Source organism: Lissotriton helveticus, chromosome 11 (genome assembly GCF_964261635.1).
Source record: "Lissotriton helveticus chromosome 11, aLisHel1.1, whole genome shotgun sequence".
In the NCBI taxonomy this organism is placed as follows: Eukaryota; Metazoa; Chordata; class Amphibia; order Caudata; family Salamandridae; genus Lissotriton; species Lissotriton helveticus.
This window is the reverse complement of record NC_136072.1, coordinates 977986670-978003214: the sequence shown is the minus strand read 5'-3', so window position 1 is coordinate 978003214 and position 16545 is coordinate 977986670. Positions and strand designations below refer to the sequence as shown.

The window sequence follows — 16545 nt, the reverse complement described above, 5'->3', positions numbered from 1 at the left end:
CGTCCTCAATTCCAAGTACAACTGTTGCGTGACCCCCAGGGTGCCGGGGTGGTGCATACTCCGCGGCTGGACGGCAGCGTATAAATCAATGCTCGAAGGTGTCCGGACCACACTTCTCAGAATGCACAGTCTCATTGGAGCCTCCCATCGGTGGGTGTGTTATATATAAAATGGGGAAGTGGGTCGGCGGTTGCGCACACCGCTTCCGTTAAAGCCCCTGAAGAGAAGCAAATGGAGCTTCGAAACGCATCGGGCAGATCCCGTACGGAGCGGCATCTACGAGTGGATCCCCGCCCTCGCCTATACATAAACCAAGCTGCTGTTCGCGTGCTACTCAAAGGTGGACACCTTTCGAGCATTGAGATATATATATATATATATATATATATATATATATATATATATATGCTTTCAATCCTCAAGAAGCAGGGAGAGGGGTTGGTGTGGGTCTTCACCTTTTCAAACCTGCTGCTCTGTCTGCCTCTTTGTTGAGAATAATGGCTTGCTAGTTCCAATGTCCAGCTCTGGATTCCTTCTCTCCTGCTGCCATGAAGCTTCTGAGTTGCCAGCGATAGAAGAAAAGTAAGTAAAAAAACGTGTTTCTCTGTGTAAGAGTGTGTATGTGTTTGTGTTTTGGTTCAGAGTGAATGAGACTGAATGAAAGTGTGTGTGAGTGTATTTGAGAGTGTCAATGGAGTGAAAATGAGTGAGAATTTGAGTTTGAGAGTATTAATACAACCAGGAAGTGAGTGAAAGAGTGTGAGTGCATTAGAAGGAATGAGTAATTGGAGACTGTGAGAGGAAAAGGACGTGAGTCAGGGGTTTAGCTACCAAATGTGCTGCAGGTGCAATTGCACCAGGGCCCAGAGTCAGTGAGTGTGAAAGGGTGAGTGTTTTGTTTGAGTGTGAGTCAGAGCTAGTCAGGGTAAGAGAGTGAATGTGAGAGGGTATGAGTGAAAGTAAGTACGAGTGTGTTTGTTTGTTTGATTGAGAGTCTGCTGCTGACTGGTATACTCACTATAATTCTGGGCTTATGGCGGCAACCAAGGTAACAGGGCTGCACTGACATACTGGATAGTATTCTTGGCATAAGGAAAGGCACCCAGGGCAAAATGCGAGCCCTTACATACTAGAACTAATTCTTGGCATAGGGGACAGTGTGGATAATTGCTGGTGCTTGTAAACTGGAAGAAACGTTTGACATGGAGGCACTCTTGGCAAAATGCTGATGCTGGGTCATTGGAGATAATTCTTGGCATAAGGAAGGACACCCAAAATGAAAGTAATACCGGACAGTGGGCAATTTATGTCAAATTCTAGCACACTGGAAACTTTTCTTTGCATCAGCGAGGGCAGCCATGGCATATTAGGGCTAGGTGGACAGGTTAGGGAAGCAAACCATGATAAAATTACAGCTCTAAAATACTGGAGGTAATTTTTGACGTATGGCTTACGGGCAGTATCAAAGGCAAAATTCTGGTATTGGAATATTATATGTAATTCTTCGCATACGGGGCTTCCCAGAACAAGATGTTGGCATTGACACAATAATGGTTATGCACAACATATGAGAGACTCCCAAGGCCAATTTTGGAAACGAGGGGTGAATAGCTGGCACGTATTATGCCCAGCGTCGGATTGGTAACGGGGGCATTCGGGCAATGCCCGAGGGGCCGGGGTCCGAGTTCCAGCTGAGGGCTGCTTTTGAGCAGCCTGGGGCCCGATTTGGGCGGTGACTTTGTTGTTCGACTATACTGCCAGCGGCCCAGTGGGTGTCTGAGTGGCCTTTCTGGAGGGAGATGGGCGCTCATTATCTCCCGTATAGCAGCAACAGGTAGAGAGGTGTCACCCCTTTTCTTTCGCTGGGCCTCCCATTAGTGTAGTCATACTAAGCTGGGGAGGGGGCCAGAGCAGAAGTGACCTCACTTGTTTTTAGGTGTGTTTCACTAGTGTAAAATGATGCGTGCATTTTTTTTACCCCACCCCTTTTTAGGTAAAATTACGCTGAACGTAGTGATTTGACGGAAGACATTATGCAAATGTGGGCCAATTCTTGTATGCGTGCCCCGGCCGATTTTTAATCCCAATCCAACCCTGATTACGCCCCACCCTTTCAAAACTCCCCAGCTACCACAGATAGAGAGCATGACCCGGAATACTTTATGCCATTACCATCCATGGTGAGCTCAAGCTTAAACCCGTCCATGAGCCCCTTTTGATAATCTGACCCCAGGGCTGTACGTTAAAACTGCCACTGACCCACCCGCGGACTATATTACCAATGCAAAAAAAAAACGGAATAATCTCGCCTAAATAATATTGCTATATTCTCATTTGCAGGTAGCGGCCCAACACAAGGAATTCAGCAACAGCATGTCAAGTTTAGATGGGAGTTAAATACTATTTGTATGAAAGCAATTAAAGCAGCCTTGTTACAAAATATATGTTTTCGAAAGGTGAAGGTTGCCATGATGACAATGTTTCTAATTGCTGAAAACGTAAAAATACTAAAGTACATTTTCAGAGTTAGCATTTTCATTGGATTTTGATTTTAACACCGGATTTACTAAGCGCTTCCGAACACAAATAGAAATACCCCTCCGTTGTGACTGGCTTACTTTTGAAAAATACCCTACGTTTTCCATCTCTTTTTGAATTACTTAAATGCAAGTGCACTGCCAACATATCATATAATCACTCACATTGAGGTAGGACATGAATGTCACCCCTACCTACCATGCGAGTTGACGACAGTTATTTCTTAAGGTTGGTTATTGCCCGAATCAAGCAAGCACTGTTCTAGCAAACTGTTTTGCTATGTATCGTTTCTGTAAAGTAGCAGAATTCTGAGGAAGGGCCAATTTAAGGCCAGTCTTCTGTATTGTCAACTTGGATAAAGCGTTTTGTTGCTTTCTGGCGTCTGTTCTGGCCTTGTCATGTTCAGTTACCAGGAGGCGATGGAAAGTTACCTTATATGTGTATACATGCATTTATGTAGTATTTTGTTTTATAGTACAAACCCAGCTTAAACGTACTAAAGCACTACACAGGGTCATAGGTAAGAATGCAGTAATACAGTAATTGAGCAGTGAGTGATTGCATCATACCAAATTGGGGTGGTGGGATGGGGGGCAGTGGACACAGGGGGAAGCAGAAGGAATAAAGAAACACTTACCTGGATATGGCCCGCCGGCCGAGGCCTCTGCTCCATTCTCTTTCCTTCTCTCCGGCAGCAGGAACCAGGAAGCACACATCCTCCCAGACTCCCCTGCCCAATCTTCGCTCAGATAGGTGCTGGGAGGCTGTGTATGTTCTCCACCCAGGATGTATGCAGAATGGGTGGAGAACATGCAAAGTGCGCATGACTGTTTTACCGGCCCATGAGGGTCGGTCAAAATGTCATGTGCACTTAGGAAGTGCCTACCGCTCTTCCCCCAGCTCTAAATAGCTCTGACCTGTCCCCCAACCTACTGAGCCAGTACTGTTAAATCAAATGATAATAACGTTGCGATATCATTTTATTTTTCCGTTTTGAATTGCTCAGGGGGGTGACGCTCCTCTGCCTTAGCAGAGGAGCGGCCACTGAGTGATTGGAGTAAAGCTGGGCGGTGGCGGTGGAATGTTACTTTGTCAGGATGTAGTGTTCTTTAAACATCTATCTTTTTCAGTTCTTTCCGACATTTCAGTGGAGTTAATCCATTCGCTTGATTTTTGAGCTTGTGTTGTTCCTGGGACCAGCTGTACAACCCATCCATAGTCCTGCACTTTTTGAATTCGCACATATTTGTGCTGTGAGCTCTAAAAGTCAGCTTTCATCAGTGATACATCATTTTGTGTTACAGACCTTTAATGTTCCTCTTCAACAACAAGTTCGAGAAATAATCATCGAATATAAGCACAGATCAGCAGCTGTGGTTCTCCAGAAGCTCTTCAATGATTGTTCTTAATCTTTGCTTCACAAGTGTTTCAGTGTTTATATTTAAATCCCACATTCTTTGATCAGATGTTCTTTTCTTTTCGTTTGAGGAGTTAGCTTCTATTGAAAATACACACAGCAGTACCTTGGAGTTTGGAATTGTAGCTTTCAAGTGGAAAGTTGTACAATAGGGCTATTTTGTAAAGCTGTACGTAACAAACTAGAACAAAGAAGTAGAGTTAAAAAAGTAAAGGTAAGTAAGTCATTGCTTAATAAATTAGCCGCATATGCAAACAGTATTTTAATCTTTTCCAAGCATGTTGATTTCTCTGGTCAATGACTGACCTCAGCTGTTTCAGGTTAACCGATTAATAAAGGTAAATCCCAGTTTAGACGTCTGAGCATCATGTATACCAAGGAAAAACTTTGTGTGAGAAAGTAGATTATTAGTTAGGATGGGTAGTAGTACAAAGCAAGTAAGAATGTCACTATTCTGGTTAGGTCCTTCCAAGGGTTCAATTATTTAAACCTGAGCTCCATCCCTGGTAGCTATGGCACAAAGCATGCAGTCTTAACTTAAGAAAATGTGTAAAGCATGTAGAAGTATCAAAACAGTTTAAAAGTCGAAAACAATACACAATAAAAATCCCATTCCAGTTTATAAAAATAAATAATAATATAATGAACAGTTGCATTTCACTTAGGCTTAATTTAAGGCCGACTGCGGTGGAGCACAGGACGGAGACAGAAACCTGTTTCATACCAGTCAGAAGTTTTTTCTTCTGACTTAGTGTCTGAAATGTAAGTCACAAAAATGCAACAGAGCAAGGCAACAGGCTGTGGCCAAGATGGGCTCCATAGAGCCGGAGGAAGGGAAAGTTCAGAACAGGAGAAATTCAAAATCTGTGCCCAAGGAAGGTCCGTTGCTGGTCTGATATTTTTGGTGCCTTCACAAAATGGATTTTTCTATGTTTGGACTTAGTCAGCTTTATAGAGCTTGCATTACTCCAGCAGGCCAAGGCTGCAAGATATAGAGCTCCACAAGGTCCTGCTGAAACAGATGAATGGTGGCAACATGAATCTTTGGCCCAACATCAAGCACCTTCATCGGATTGACTTGGCAGTTGTTGCAGGGATTCTGCACATATACAGAACTATGCGCAGGAAACCAAGACCTCGGTGGATAGTGGTGTACCGACCTGTCACTTCAGTGCCCAAAATCCCAAAAACCGACTAGCTATAGTGTCTCATTTGTTCTCTGACTAACAGCAAAGCTACCAATGATTAGACAACCCAGAGCACAACACTCCCCACTCGCTCAGGAATAGCGGTAGCATAACAACTCTTTCGCTCACTCATACTTGTCCACAATGAGAGTAATCAGAGTCACAGTATAGTTTAAAATGTTTATTTTAACTAACATGCTCTATGGTACAGTACACATGGCATCACTAGCAGCAAAATGCATAAACACAATATCGTCATAGAATACAAACAGGGATATCATTTTATAAAGACAGTGGAAAAGGGCTACAGTGCCTAACCACCCTCCCCATGATAAGATATAGTTTATTATAAAAAAAAGAAGACCTCTGAGCAGCAGACCCCATACCTCAAAGCCTAGATGAAAGGTTTACATCTCAGGACCAGCACAGCTCTTCTCTCCAGAAAGGTCTCTCTCCAAGTGTGTGAACAACATGCTTCGCTGTAATATTAAAGCACACAACTTTCAGTAGTGCAGCTGTGTGTCATGTTATGTCTAGGTGCGAGGGACTGACCAGAACAGAATAGTCATGTCATGTCATGTCATGTCAAAAGTTTTTATATAGCGCAGCTTATCACCGCAAGGTCTCATGGCACTTGCAGCATAAAAACGATTGACCATAAGTATGACCAATAGCAAGGGGCATTGTTTATCAACCTTGTACATCATATGCAGACTAAACCCCAGAGAACAGCAGAGAATGCGAAAAGCAGACAGTTCTCATGTGAAAGGCACAAACAAAGTCTTGCAAAATAATTGCATGTAGTATTGTGCGCAAAAGCAGCCTCATGGCAGTGAAGCTCATGCTAACTTAGCAATGTCGACAATGAACCTACCCGCCATAGAATACAGTTTTGTCCTAGTTCTCCTTCTAAGTCCAGGTTTTTCAGTATGTTTGGAAGAGTAGATTTTGGCACAACCAAGGTTGATTTCCATGACCTCAGGAACAGCACTTGGGGGCCAGGGCTCACTCCGGCAGAAGCCACCAGCAGGGTCCAGGGCTGGTCCAGTTGGAACTGGTTAGCTGGGATCTCCTGGAAAAGAACATTCAGAAGCATTTTTTGTCCCTGTAGTTTAAAAAGAAGTTAGCCAACTGGCCCTTGGAGTCCAATTATTTTTCCTGGGTACAAAATTGAGCAGATCCAGGCATTCAGGTTTACGCACATGTTTCAACAGCAGGTGCAGTCCTTCTTCTGTCTTCTCCAGGTCCAGGAGTGTTCGCAAGAGGATGCTCAGTGTGTGGGATGCCACATTTATGCCTGGCACTACCCTGTGGGCGGGCTTGTGATATTTTGAAAAGTCCAAGATTGAAATTTCTCACTATTTACTAGACAGACATAACAGTATTAAATGTAATAATATATCCCAATGCTTTCCTATGAAACAGTTGACCCTGCTATGGTGAAAATAGCTTTTGGGACTTTGTCACTGTAACAACACACTTAACCTTTTTTCACCTCAAGATTAAGACACTCTACAACGACTTCAATAACCAGGACCTCTGCATCCCTTCTGCCCCACACCCAGCGATGCCATCCAACAGACCCTACTCACTTGTACCCACCTTAAAGACCATGAAGAGCATCCCCTCCAGAGGACCCTCCGACCCCTTTTCCCTTAGATCTTCAACAGAGCGGCCACGGCCATCGCACTTGAACTTTAGCCACCATCTTGGAGGGAGGGAGTCGTGAGGTAGCGGTCCAGTCGACAGACCCTCCCACCTCCCTACAGTATAAGATGCCGCCTCTGTCCCGGCCGCGCAGCGGCCGCGCCGGTGGCGCGCCAAAGGCAAGCCCGTCTGCGCCCGGCCGCGACCGGCCGGGACCCGGGGCCAGTCATAATGCCCAAAAATACTCCTATTCCTCATCACAACTACGGGCTTGCCAGGGTAACTGGTGTATCAGCTCTCCTGTCCAGACTCGCATCAATAATCTTGGAATCTCCCTTCTTACCCCCGCGGAACTTGCCTCCTCTGCAGGATATCCCTCGCAGCTTTCTGCAACTCCTCCTCCTGCTCAGGCAAGTGCTATACTTCTGAATACCCGCTCGGCGGTAAAACACCAACTTGAGCTCCATAATCTTCTGACCTCTGCCATACCTGACTTCTTATTTTTAACTGAAACTTGGTATTCCTCTGACTCATCTTCTGATTTTCTGGCCACTCTCCCCGATTCATACTACGTCCTCCGTGCCGACCGCCCGGATGGGAAAATCGGTGGTGGTGTAGCCATAATCATTCATTCCAGATTCCAGTTACAACTTATGCCTTACTCCCGTATTCCTTCCGTAGACTTCCTGGTCGCCCGTTCAACCAATCCTGCGGTCCCTTTGACCTGCTTATTGCTATACCGCCCCCCTCAGACTATGCCCCACTTTATTTCAGCTATTCAAGACTTGCTGGCCACTCTCGTGGTCAACAACTCTTCCATACTTATTGTAGGAGATTTCAATTTTTGGCCCCATGATCCCCGAGAAGACCCTATGTCCAAAGAATTCACCGAATCTCTTGTCTGTTTTAATTTTACGCCTTTGATCCACCTTCCCACCCATTCCGATGGCCATATCCTGGATCAGATCTGGGTTGCCAATATCTCCATCTCGTCTCTGTCCATCTCCCCCTACATCTGGTCCGACCACTCGCTGATATCTTTTTCCCTCGACTTAGGAGCTGTTAATAAAGTCCCCCTCCAAAAAATAGGTGGCTCTGTAACTGGAACCATGTGGACATGCCTGCCCTGTGCGCATCCTTTGCGGCCTCTTCTCCTTGTCTACGAGACTCCCCCCTCCCCCGACTCACAGGCAACCACTCTCAATAATTGGTTCTCTGCAGCCTGTGAGTCAGTTGCTCCTCTCAAGCTAGTTAGGTCCTGTCGCTCACATGAGGCTAACAGGTGGTTCACTGAAAACCTTAAAGCTCTTAAACTTTCCCTAAGACAAGCCAAACGTCACTGGAGACGTACATACTGCCCCATTCTCAAATCCCAGTACTCTGCCCTTCTTCGCAGCAATAAAAAGGAGATTTTGGCGACTAAGACGGAGTACTTCTCTACTAAAATTCTCCTAGCCAGCAATAAGCCTAAGGAGATTTTCTCTATCGTCCACAATCTAGCAGCTGCAGACAGAGTTCAACCCAAACCGGTCCCTTCCCAATCCCTCTGTAACTCCCTTAACTCCTACTTTATCGAAAAGATAGCTGCCATCAAACTCAACATACCCCAGCCCCCCCTCCTTTCTTCCCCCTACTCCCGCCCCTCCCTCCGTTTTTCTTGACTCGTTTCCTTTACTCTCAGAAGAGACTTTCCTTGGTCTCCTAAAGAAGGTCAAATCTGGATCCCCCTTGGACTGTTGCCCTGTCCGCATACTTAAGGAGGTTTTTTCCAACTGTCCTGGTCCCACTCTCACCCTGCTAAATACATCTATTCAGCATGGCATCGTCCCAGCCTCCTTCAAATCGGCCATTATCACCCCCATTGTGAAAAAACCTGGGAGTGACCCTTCTTCCCTCCCCAATTTCCGCCCTATTTCCCTACTCCCGTTCCTTGGAAAGACTCTGGAGACCCACATCACCTCCTGCCTCTCGACTTTTGTTGAGGACAATCATCTCCTATCCTCCCACCAGGCCGGCTTCCGTCCAGTTCACTCGACGGAATCCGTGGTTCTATCTGTCCTGGACGAGCTTAGGCAATGTGCTGACTCCAATTCCTCCCAGGCCTTGGTCCTCCTCGACCTGTCCGCTGCCTTCGACGCGGTCGACCATTCCATCCTTATCGACCGTGTCGAGGGCGCGGGCATTCGGGGTTCCGCCCTGGCCTGGCTCTCCTCTTTCCTAGGGGGCCGGACTCAGGCCGTCCATCTGGACGGCTTCTCGGCCGACCCCTGCTTGATCACCTGTGGGGTTCCTCAGGGCTCTGCTCTCTCCCCCCTCCTTTTTAACCTTTACATTCATCCCCTTATCCTGGCCCTACAAAACATGGAGGTAACAGTTTACAACTACGCAGACGACCTCCAGCTTATCTTCAATCTTTCTCCCACTCCTGATTCCAGTTCTAACCTCTGCTCTGTCCTTACCTTTATATTTGACTGGATGAACTCCAACCAGCTCAAACTGAACCTGGACAAAACAGAGTTGTTACTTACTGGCAATCTCCCTAGTCCTTGGTCCTCCGCATTTTGGCCCCCTGCCCTCGGTCCCCCTCCTTCCCCTTCTGTTAAAGCAAAAACCCTAGGTATCTTAGTTAGCCAAGATCTGACCATGCGCCCTCAGATCAGCGCCGTTGTATCATCTTGTTTTTTATCCCTACGCATCATCCGGAAAATCTCCTGTTTCTTTTCTGTTGAGGCCCTTAAGCTCATTGTCATGGCCATGATTATCTCCCGCCTTGACTATGGCAATGGACTCTTCGTAGGAATCCTGGCATATGAGCTCCGGCGCCTACAGCTCATTCAGAACCAGGCTGCACGCCTGATATATCAGCTTCCTAAGTACCATCACGTCACTCCCCTTCTCAAATCCCTTCACTGGCTCCCCATCTCCCAACGCTCCCTTTTCAAGTTGGGCTGCATTACCTTTATGGCTCTTGCAGGCACTGCCACCGGCTTTGTCAAATCCAAAATTCAGCTTTATCTTCCAAAAAGAGACCTTCGCTCCTCCTCCCATACCCTTCTGGTAGTCCCTCGCTTCAAGAGGAAAAAACACGGTGGCCTCCTTTTCTCCACTCTTGCCCCCACCCTCTGGAATAGCCTTCCCTTTCCTATCCGGTCCATAACCAATTATATGGATTTCCGGAAAGCTCTTAAAACCTATCTTTATTCTTTAGCTTTTCCTTTACAATAACCCCCTTTTACTCTTTTTCCTTTTTTCTGTCTGAATTCTGGGTACAGCACCATGAAACCGCTTGGTGTTAGTGCGCTCAATAAATGCTTTTCAACTTCAACTTCAACTATGCCGGACGATCAACTGCTTCCTTGAGACCGCCACATTCCCCGATGACTGGAAACACACCAAAGTCAACCCCCTCCGGAAGGAACCCTCCGCAGCCCCAACAGTCCTCAAGAATTTCAGACCCATCTCACTGCTACCATTCACAGCCAAAGTCATTGAAAAGGCCATCAACACCCAGCTAACAAAGTTATCAAAGCCAACAATGTACTAGACATCTCCCAATCTGGATTCCACAGCAACCACAGCAGTGAGACTGCCCTACTCGCCGCCACTGATGACATCGAGCCTTCCTCAACCAGGGCCAAATGGCAGCCCTCATACTCCTGGACCTATTAGCTGCCTTCGACACCGTCTCCCATCGCACTCTACTGGCCAGACTCCACGACGCCAGCATCCAAGGAAAGGCCCTAGACTGGATATGCTCATTTCTCACAGGCAGAACTCAGCGAGTCAGACTCCCGCCCTACCTCTCAGAAGCAACAAAGACCAGATGTGGAGTACCCCAGGGATCCTCCCTCAACCCCAACCTCTTCAACATCTACATGACCCCCCTCACAACCATCATCAGAAACCACAGGCTCAACATCGTCTCCTATGCCGATGACACACAGCTCATCCTCTCCCTCACCAAGGAATGCAACATCGCCAGGCACAACTTCCAAGAAAATATGCCACCCATTGCCACCTGAATGAAGGACAGCAGCCTGAAACTCATCTCTGAGAAAACAGAAGTCCTCATCCTCGGCTCCATCCCCTCAGCTTGGGACAGCACCTGGTGGCGTCCCGACGATCGGAAACCCCCACATCCCGACAGACCGAGAGCAAAAATTTGGAATCATACTAGACCCATCACTCACTATGAACCACAAGATCAATGCGGTATCCTCGACCTGCTTCAACACCCTCCGCATACTCAAAGAAATGTTCAGACTGGACTACGGCAATGCCCTCTATGCCGGAATCAACAAAAAACTCCAGACCATCCAGAATGCCGCAGCCAGATTGATCCTAGAAATCCCCTGCATCAACCACATCACCAAACATCTCAGCGCCACACATCTACAAGACCAGAACGGGTGGAAAGTCCTTCTCCTACCTTGCAGCCACAACCTGGAACGACCTCCCCCTCCACCTCCGGCAAAGCCCTACGCTACTCCAGTTCAGAAAGGACCTAAAGACCTAGCTTTTCTATGACCCCAGCACACTAGGGATCTGCCCCACTCCCTCCCAGCACATTGAGACCCTCACGGGTGAGTAGCCACGCTTTAAAAGCCATTGATTGAACAGTTAACTTGTAAATGTCCTACCTTTAAATGCACCCTGCCTTATGTTTCCTTAAGACCTTCTTAGGGGTGACATATTCATATTTAAAAGGAGGATTTAGGCCTATTAAAACTGCACAGACAGGCTACTGGGGTAAGCTTGAGTCACGTTTGCCCTGCCACTGTAGTGGCTGGCACAATGTGTGCTGCAGTCTGCCAGTGACATTTACCGTACAGGCTCTGGGTACACTTTGTACCATATTCTAGGGGCTTTAAGGTGTTCTAAATATACCAATTAGAAATATAGCCAAATTCAAATGTTTTTAGGGGTCAGAGCATAAGTACTGGAGCTTAGTTAGCCGAGTCTGGATACACACAGTCAAAAAACAGAAGCATCAGTTCAACAATTTGGGCTGAAAATGCAAAAAGTGGTATTTTACTGCACTCTATAGCTGTTCTTTCTTGGCACTCTGAAAATATATCTAGTTTTAAATTTCAATGATAAAGCAAATATACCTGAGCATTCTCTCGGCTGAAATGAAGGTCCGCCCACCTGATTAACAGATTGGCAGACTTTAAGTAAGCAACAGTGACTACTCCATCTTTGTCACTAGTATACTCCTATTACACCCTGACGCAGGAAGGGTCAATGGAGGTTTGGTAATTTTACCTCCCTCTCTCGATTTAGAGTGGGCGGTTGAATGGCCAGGTATGACGGTCCATCACCGTTGGGTAAAACTTTGTGGTAAGGGGCAAAAACAACATCCCGCTTTAGTATTTTGCTTTTGAAAATACAAAAACATTTTAAAGATTTGACAGATGGCACCATTGTGTTGACAGAGCTTTTGGTCAACCTTTTAATACATTGACAAGAACCTGCATGATGATGACAATGTTAGGATATGTCTGCTCCATTTGCCAAACTCAAAATCAGGCCCTCTCATTTTTAAAACTCTTTCTATTTTCCTCATACATTTATGTTGAGTTAATATCATTTTGTTTTTCTTTTCATCTGTATATGGAAAACCTAATAAAATCTTGAGAAATAAAATAGTCATTGCTTTCATGTATGTCTTCGTAAAATATAGACTTGTAGAAGTAAAAAAAGTAAAAGGTTTACCAGTACAATTGTGAGTTATACATAGACACACACATTTCTTTATTACCAATTGAGACAAGTGTACCACTATGCATTACTGTAAGTAACTTAAAAAATATAACAATTTGTCTAAGAAGAATAATACACTTAAAAATAAGGGAGTGGGACTCAAGCTCCTAGAAACGAAAACAGAGGTCTACTACCAAGCTTTGGTATCCACATGTGCTAATGTTTTGCACCATAAATACATAAATGTAACTATATAGTGACAAATCACATTGGAAGGGAGAACTACATTTTTTAAAAGAATCTTTTTAAATAAGTACATCGACGCCTCATTACTCTACTCAGTTACATAACAAGTGAATACAATATGCATTATCTTCATTACTTCAAACAAATGACAACCCAGTATTTTTGGCTGCTGTTTATAATTACTGCCATATTCTAATATTGGCACATACTGCATACTAAAATGCAGAAAGTTATGATGCACAAAAATTATAAACAATGTTGAAGATGGGCAAAAGGCAAATTAGGTCAGAGCACTCACCCTACTCTAGACGTTCTATGCTCTGCAAAGCTTGTATCTGCACACAAAGAGTTCTCTTAAAATCCTTTTAATTGAACACACCATTCCAAAGGTGTCAGCTTGTCTATAATTAACACCGTTTTTTTAGATTGTTGGTCCAATAATTAGATTTATTCATATTGTTTTCATATCAAAGTAATCAATGGATCTTGCCAACTCGTAATAATTTATTTGTGTGTATACACTGTAACAATACATTAGGTCTTCCTTACATAGACATACATGTATCTATAACCTGAATCATAACTGTTACTCCCTTCTTAACTCTAACCTTTTTCCCTTAAACCATGTGGTATCTGCCATTGTGCAGGGGAAAATATCACATCCCATACTTTACCCACACCATTTTTACAACATATTGTCCCATCACATATCCCTTCAATTGGTCTACTCAACCTCTAAGATGGATCCTATTTCTTACTACTTACTTTCTACCTCAACCATAAAACTTTACCTTCCACCTTCATTAACACCATCACTTATCCTAATACAAAACTTTTCCCAAATCCATCCCTTATCCATACATTTATCCATGAATCATTACAACCTTTTTTCATGTATCGCTTTTTTATATTCTGCTGTTCGCCTTTAAGTCACTTTAACGTTAAATACTTATTTGTTTTGACTACGTTCAATGTTTTTAGCCTTAAGTGATAGCTGTTTAAGTAAGCTGGCTATAGTATTATATAAACAAAATGCTATAAACATAATACATTGATTAAATAAATATTGATAGGTTGTGCATATGTGTGTGTGTGTGATTCACATACTTGCAACTTTACCTTATTGAAGCACATTGGCTTCACATTCATAATTTTGTAAAATGTGTACCCATAGCCAAAACAAGATATGTATGTGGTAACATTTGTTGTGCTTGTTTAAAACCACCTAAAATACAAATGAATATATTAAAATATTTTGTGCTTGTTTTAAACTCCATAAGAATGCATGTACGCACATTTCTTTCTCTAGTAAGACCATGTGATCTTCCAGGATGGCTTAAACAGAGTTTGACATTTAGAATATCCACAATGATTAGCCACAAGATACTTATATATACAATGAATTTGAGTAGGAGTTATTTGCATATTATTCAGTCATTACATATTGTATATGGTGTGTCACATATGAATTGTTAACATTAATCCATGGGTAACACACCTAACGAAATTGATGCTGAAGTTGCCTTCCTGATCCTTAATTCTCCAACTCACCCACACATATAGGTTTCAGTGAAGTTAGATTACTGATAAGCCTCAATATACATTTTCTTATGGCTTCACATTTACTAAAGAAGACCTTTGTGACATAAATTCCTCTGTAAACAAATTTACTTTTATACTTAAATAAATAGAAAGGTACAAAAACATATGTATGATATTTTTTCTAGCTGGTTATCAATATTTTGAGTCAAATGTTGATGTTGCTCTTTCTCCCCCATTTTTCAGTGGGACACATGGATATATGGCTCCTGAAGTGTTACAGAAAGGAACTGCCTATGATAGCAGTGCTGACTGGTTCTCTCTAGGTTGTATGCTGTTCAAACTTCTAAGAGGGTGAGTAAACAGTGTATCTTTCCCAAGTAAGAGTGACTGTGAATGTTGTATGTGTAGGGTGTTGAAACACACTTAGTTGATTTGAGAGCACAAACATGAACATAATGTGCAAAAATATGAAGAGGAAGGCCAGCCTGGACCATTTCCCAATATTACATTACTTAATTTTTGAAATCCTTGAAGGTGTGGGTCAAGGAACTTATGACTCTTAGTTAGAGAATCTTAATATAGTCAAAATATATTCGCTGTGGCTTGGATACTTTGATATTTCTTAAGGTCCAATCCCCCATCAAGACTAGATATTGCAAACCAATCAAGTGAAAAAATATGAAAATCAGACTATATAGTCACATCGAGCCAAACAATGTTATCAATTGCTCCTCGTTATAGAAACAAATATACAATCCTATTACCCATATTAAAAATCTATCCCCAATACTACTGCTTCCTGAATAACAATAAATATTTATTTGACCCACTCTTACAATGTGGCATCCCAAAAGAATCCATATATATGCAACATGGGCAAACAAATTAGTCCAAAGCACATCCTTTATTATATAATTTGAAAGCATCATAATTCATCAAACAATATGAATACCTACAATTACTAAATTTCCACGCTTTACATAGCAGCTCATTTTCTATGCATCTTGTCATAATTCCCATTTTTAGTGATCCCATGTGTAATGAGGCAGAAAAAATGAAATTCAAATCAATTAAATACTCTAATAAACAGGAGCAAAATAAATAATACTAAAAATAAATACTGAAATGTGCTTAAAATAACGGAATTTTCCTGCTCAAGTGGGTAATTTCAAATCATAGATCTGATATCAAAAGGATAAATAAAACAGTTATAAATTCTGCCAGAATGAGTTGAGACCTGCTGAAGCTTATATCACCCCCTTCAAGTGGGCAAAAAATATACATACATGAAAGCTATTATTTATCATGATAGTAAGGATATGGTCTCAACACATATATTTACAGATTGAGTTATTATCAATATAGTATTTATTGGATCACATGTAAAAATTAGGAAAATACACAATATGAGTGAAAAATGAGGCTTAATGACAACTGCACATGCATCACTCTATTCTTTCTTCAAAAAACGTAATAATCATATGGACCAAAGACACATGTTCTAAGTACATGCCTGGCCCAGGAGATGCTGTTCTTGATTATAGATGTACCGCAAGTTCCTCCTATTTATTCAAACTTCCCGCAAACTTAGTATCCAAATCAGTGATAAATGGGAATTCAAAGATGCAAAGCAGTTTCCGTTTATCTCTATGGTTTGTCAATACTGTCAAAATCAAAATATTTTACACTTTTAGTGGCTCGAAATTGTTCTAGTATTTTCTTTTTTAGTAGGATAGTTGTACTGCCCACATACCACAAGTCACATGGACATTTCCGCATGTAAAAACAATATTCTGTTGTGCATATAATAAACCTTGAACTCATTCTTTCACTCACATTATGTGATGTCTACATCCTGCAGTTTGCAGAATGCTTGCATACCTTGCATCATCCAAACTTATGAAAACCACCTGCACTGTTGAGCCATGTATAATTGGTGGTTTTCTGAAAAAGACAATGTATTGATGTGTCTTCAATGCTCTTGATCTCCAGTATGTTTAGGGGTGTGTGGAAAATTTTACTCCGCCGGTGAAGATTGCATAGTTTTGCCCAGTCTGCGCAACACGTGTATCCAAAAAAAAGCGATGAGTGGCAGAGTTTATTCTCTCAAATGGCTTGCCAATGTTAAGTTGTCGAGTGTAAGCAAGAATTTTCATCCCCGGCATGATTTTTAGGTGCTAGTATGCCACAGATGAGATTTTCTCAACACGGGCTGTTGCAACAGGTCGGGACCGTTCGCATTGATAAAACTGCAGCTAAAGTAGA

General features: G+C 43.1%; 1 protein-coding gene across 2 annotated transcripts in view; it reads left to right on the top strand.

Annotated features, from left to right (window-relative positions):
* Positions 1–16545, top strand: part of GRK3 (G protein-coupled receptor kinase 3) — a 1268751-nt gene that overhangs the window by 1062017 nt on the left and 190189 nt on the right. For both annotated transcript variants that reach the window (XM_078667331.1, XM_078667330.1), the window contains exon 13: positions 14524–14631. In XM_078667331.1, the coding sequence (XP_078523457.1) occupies positions 14524–14631 (108 nt within the window). The remainder of the gene's footprint in view (positions 1–14523; positions 14632–16545) is intronic.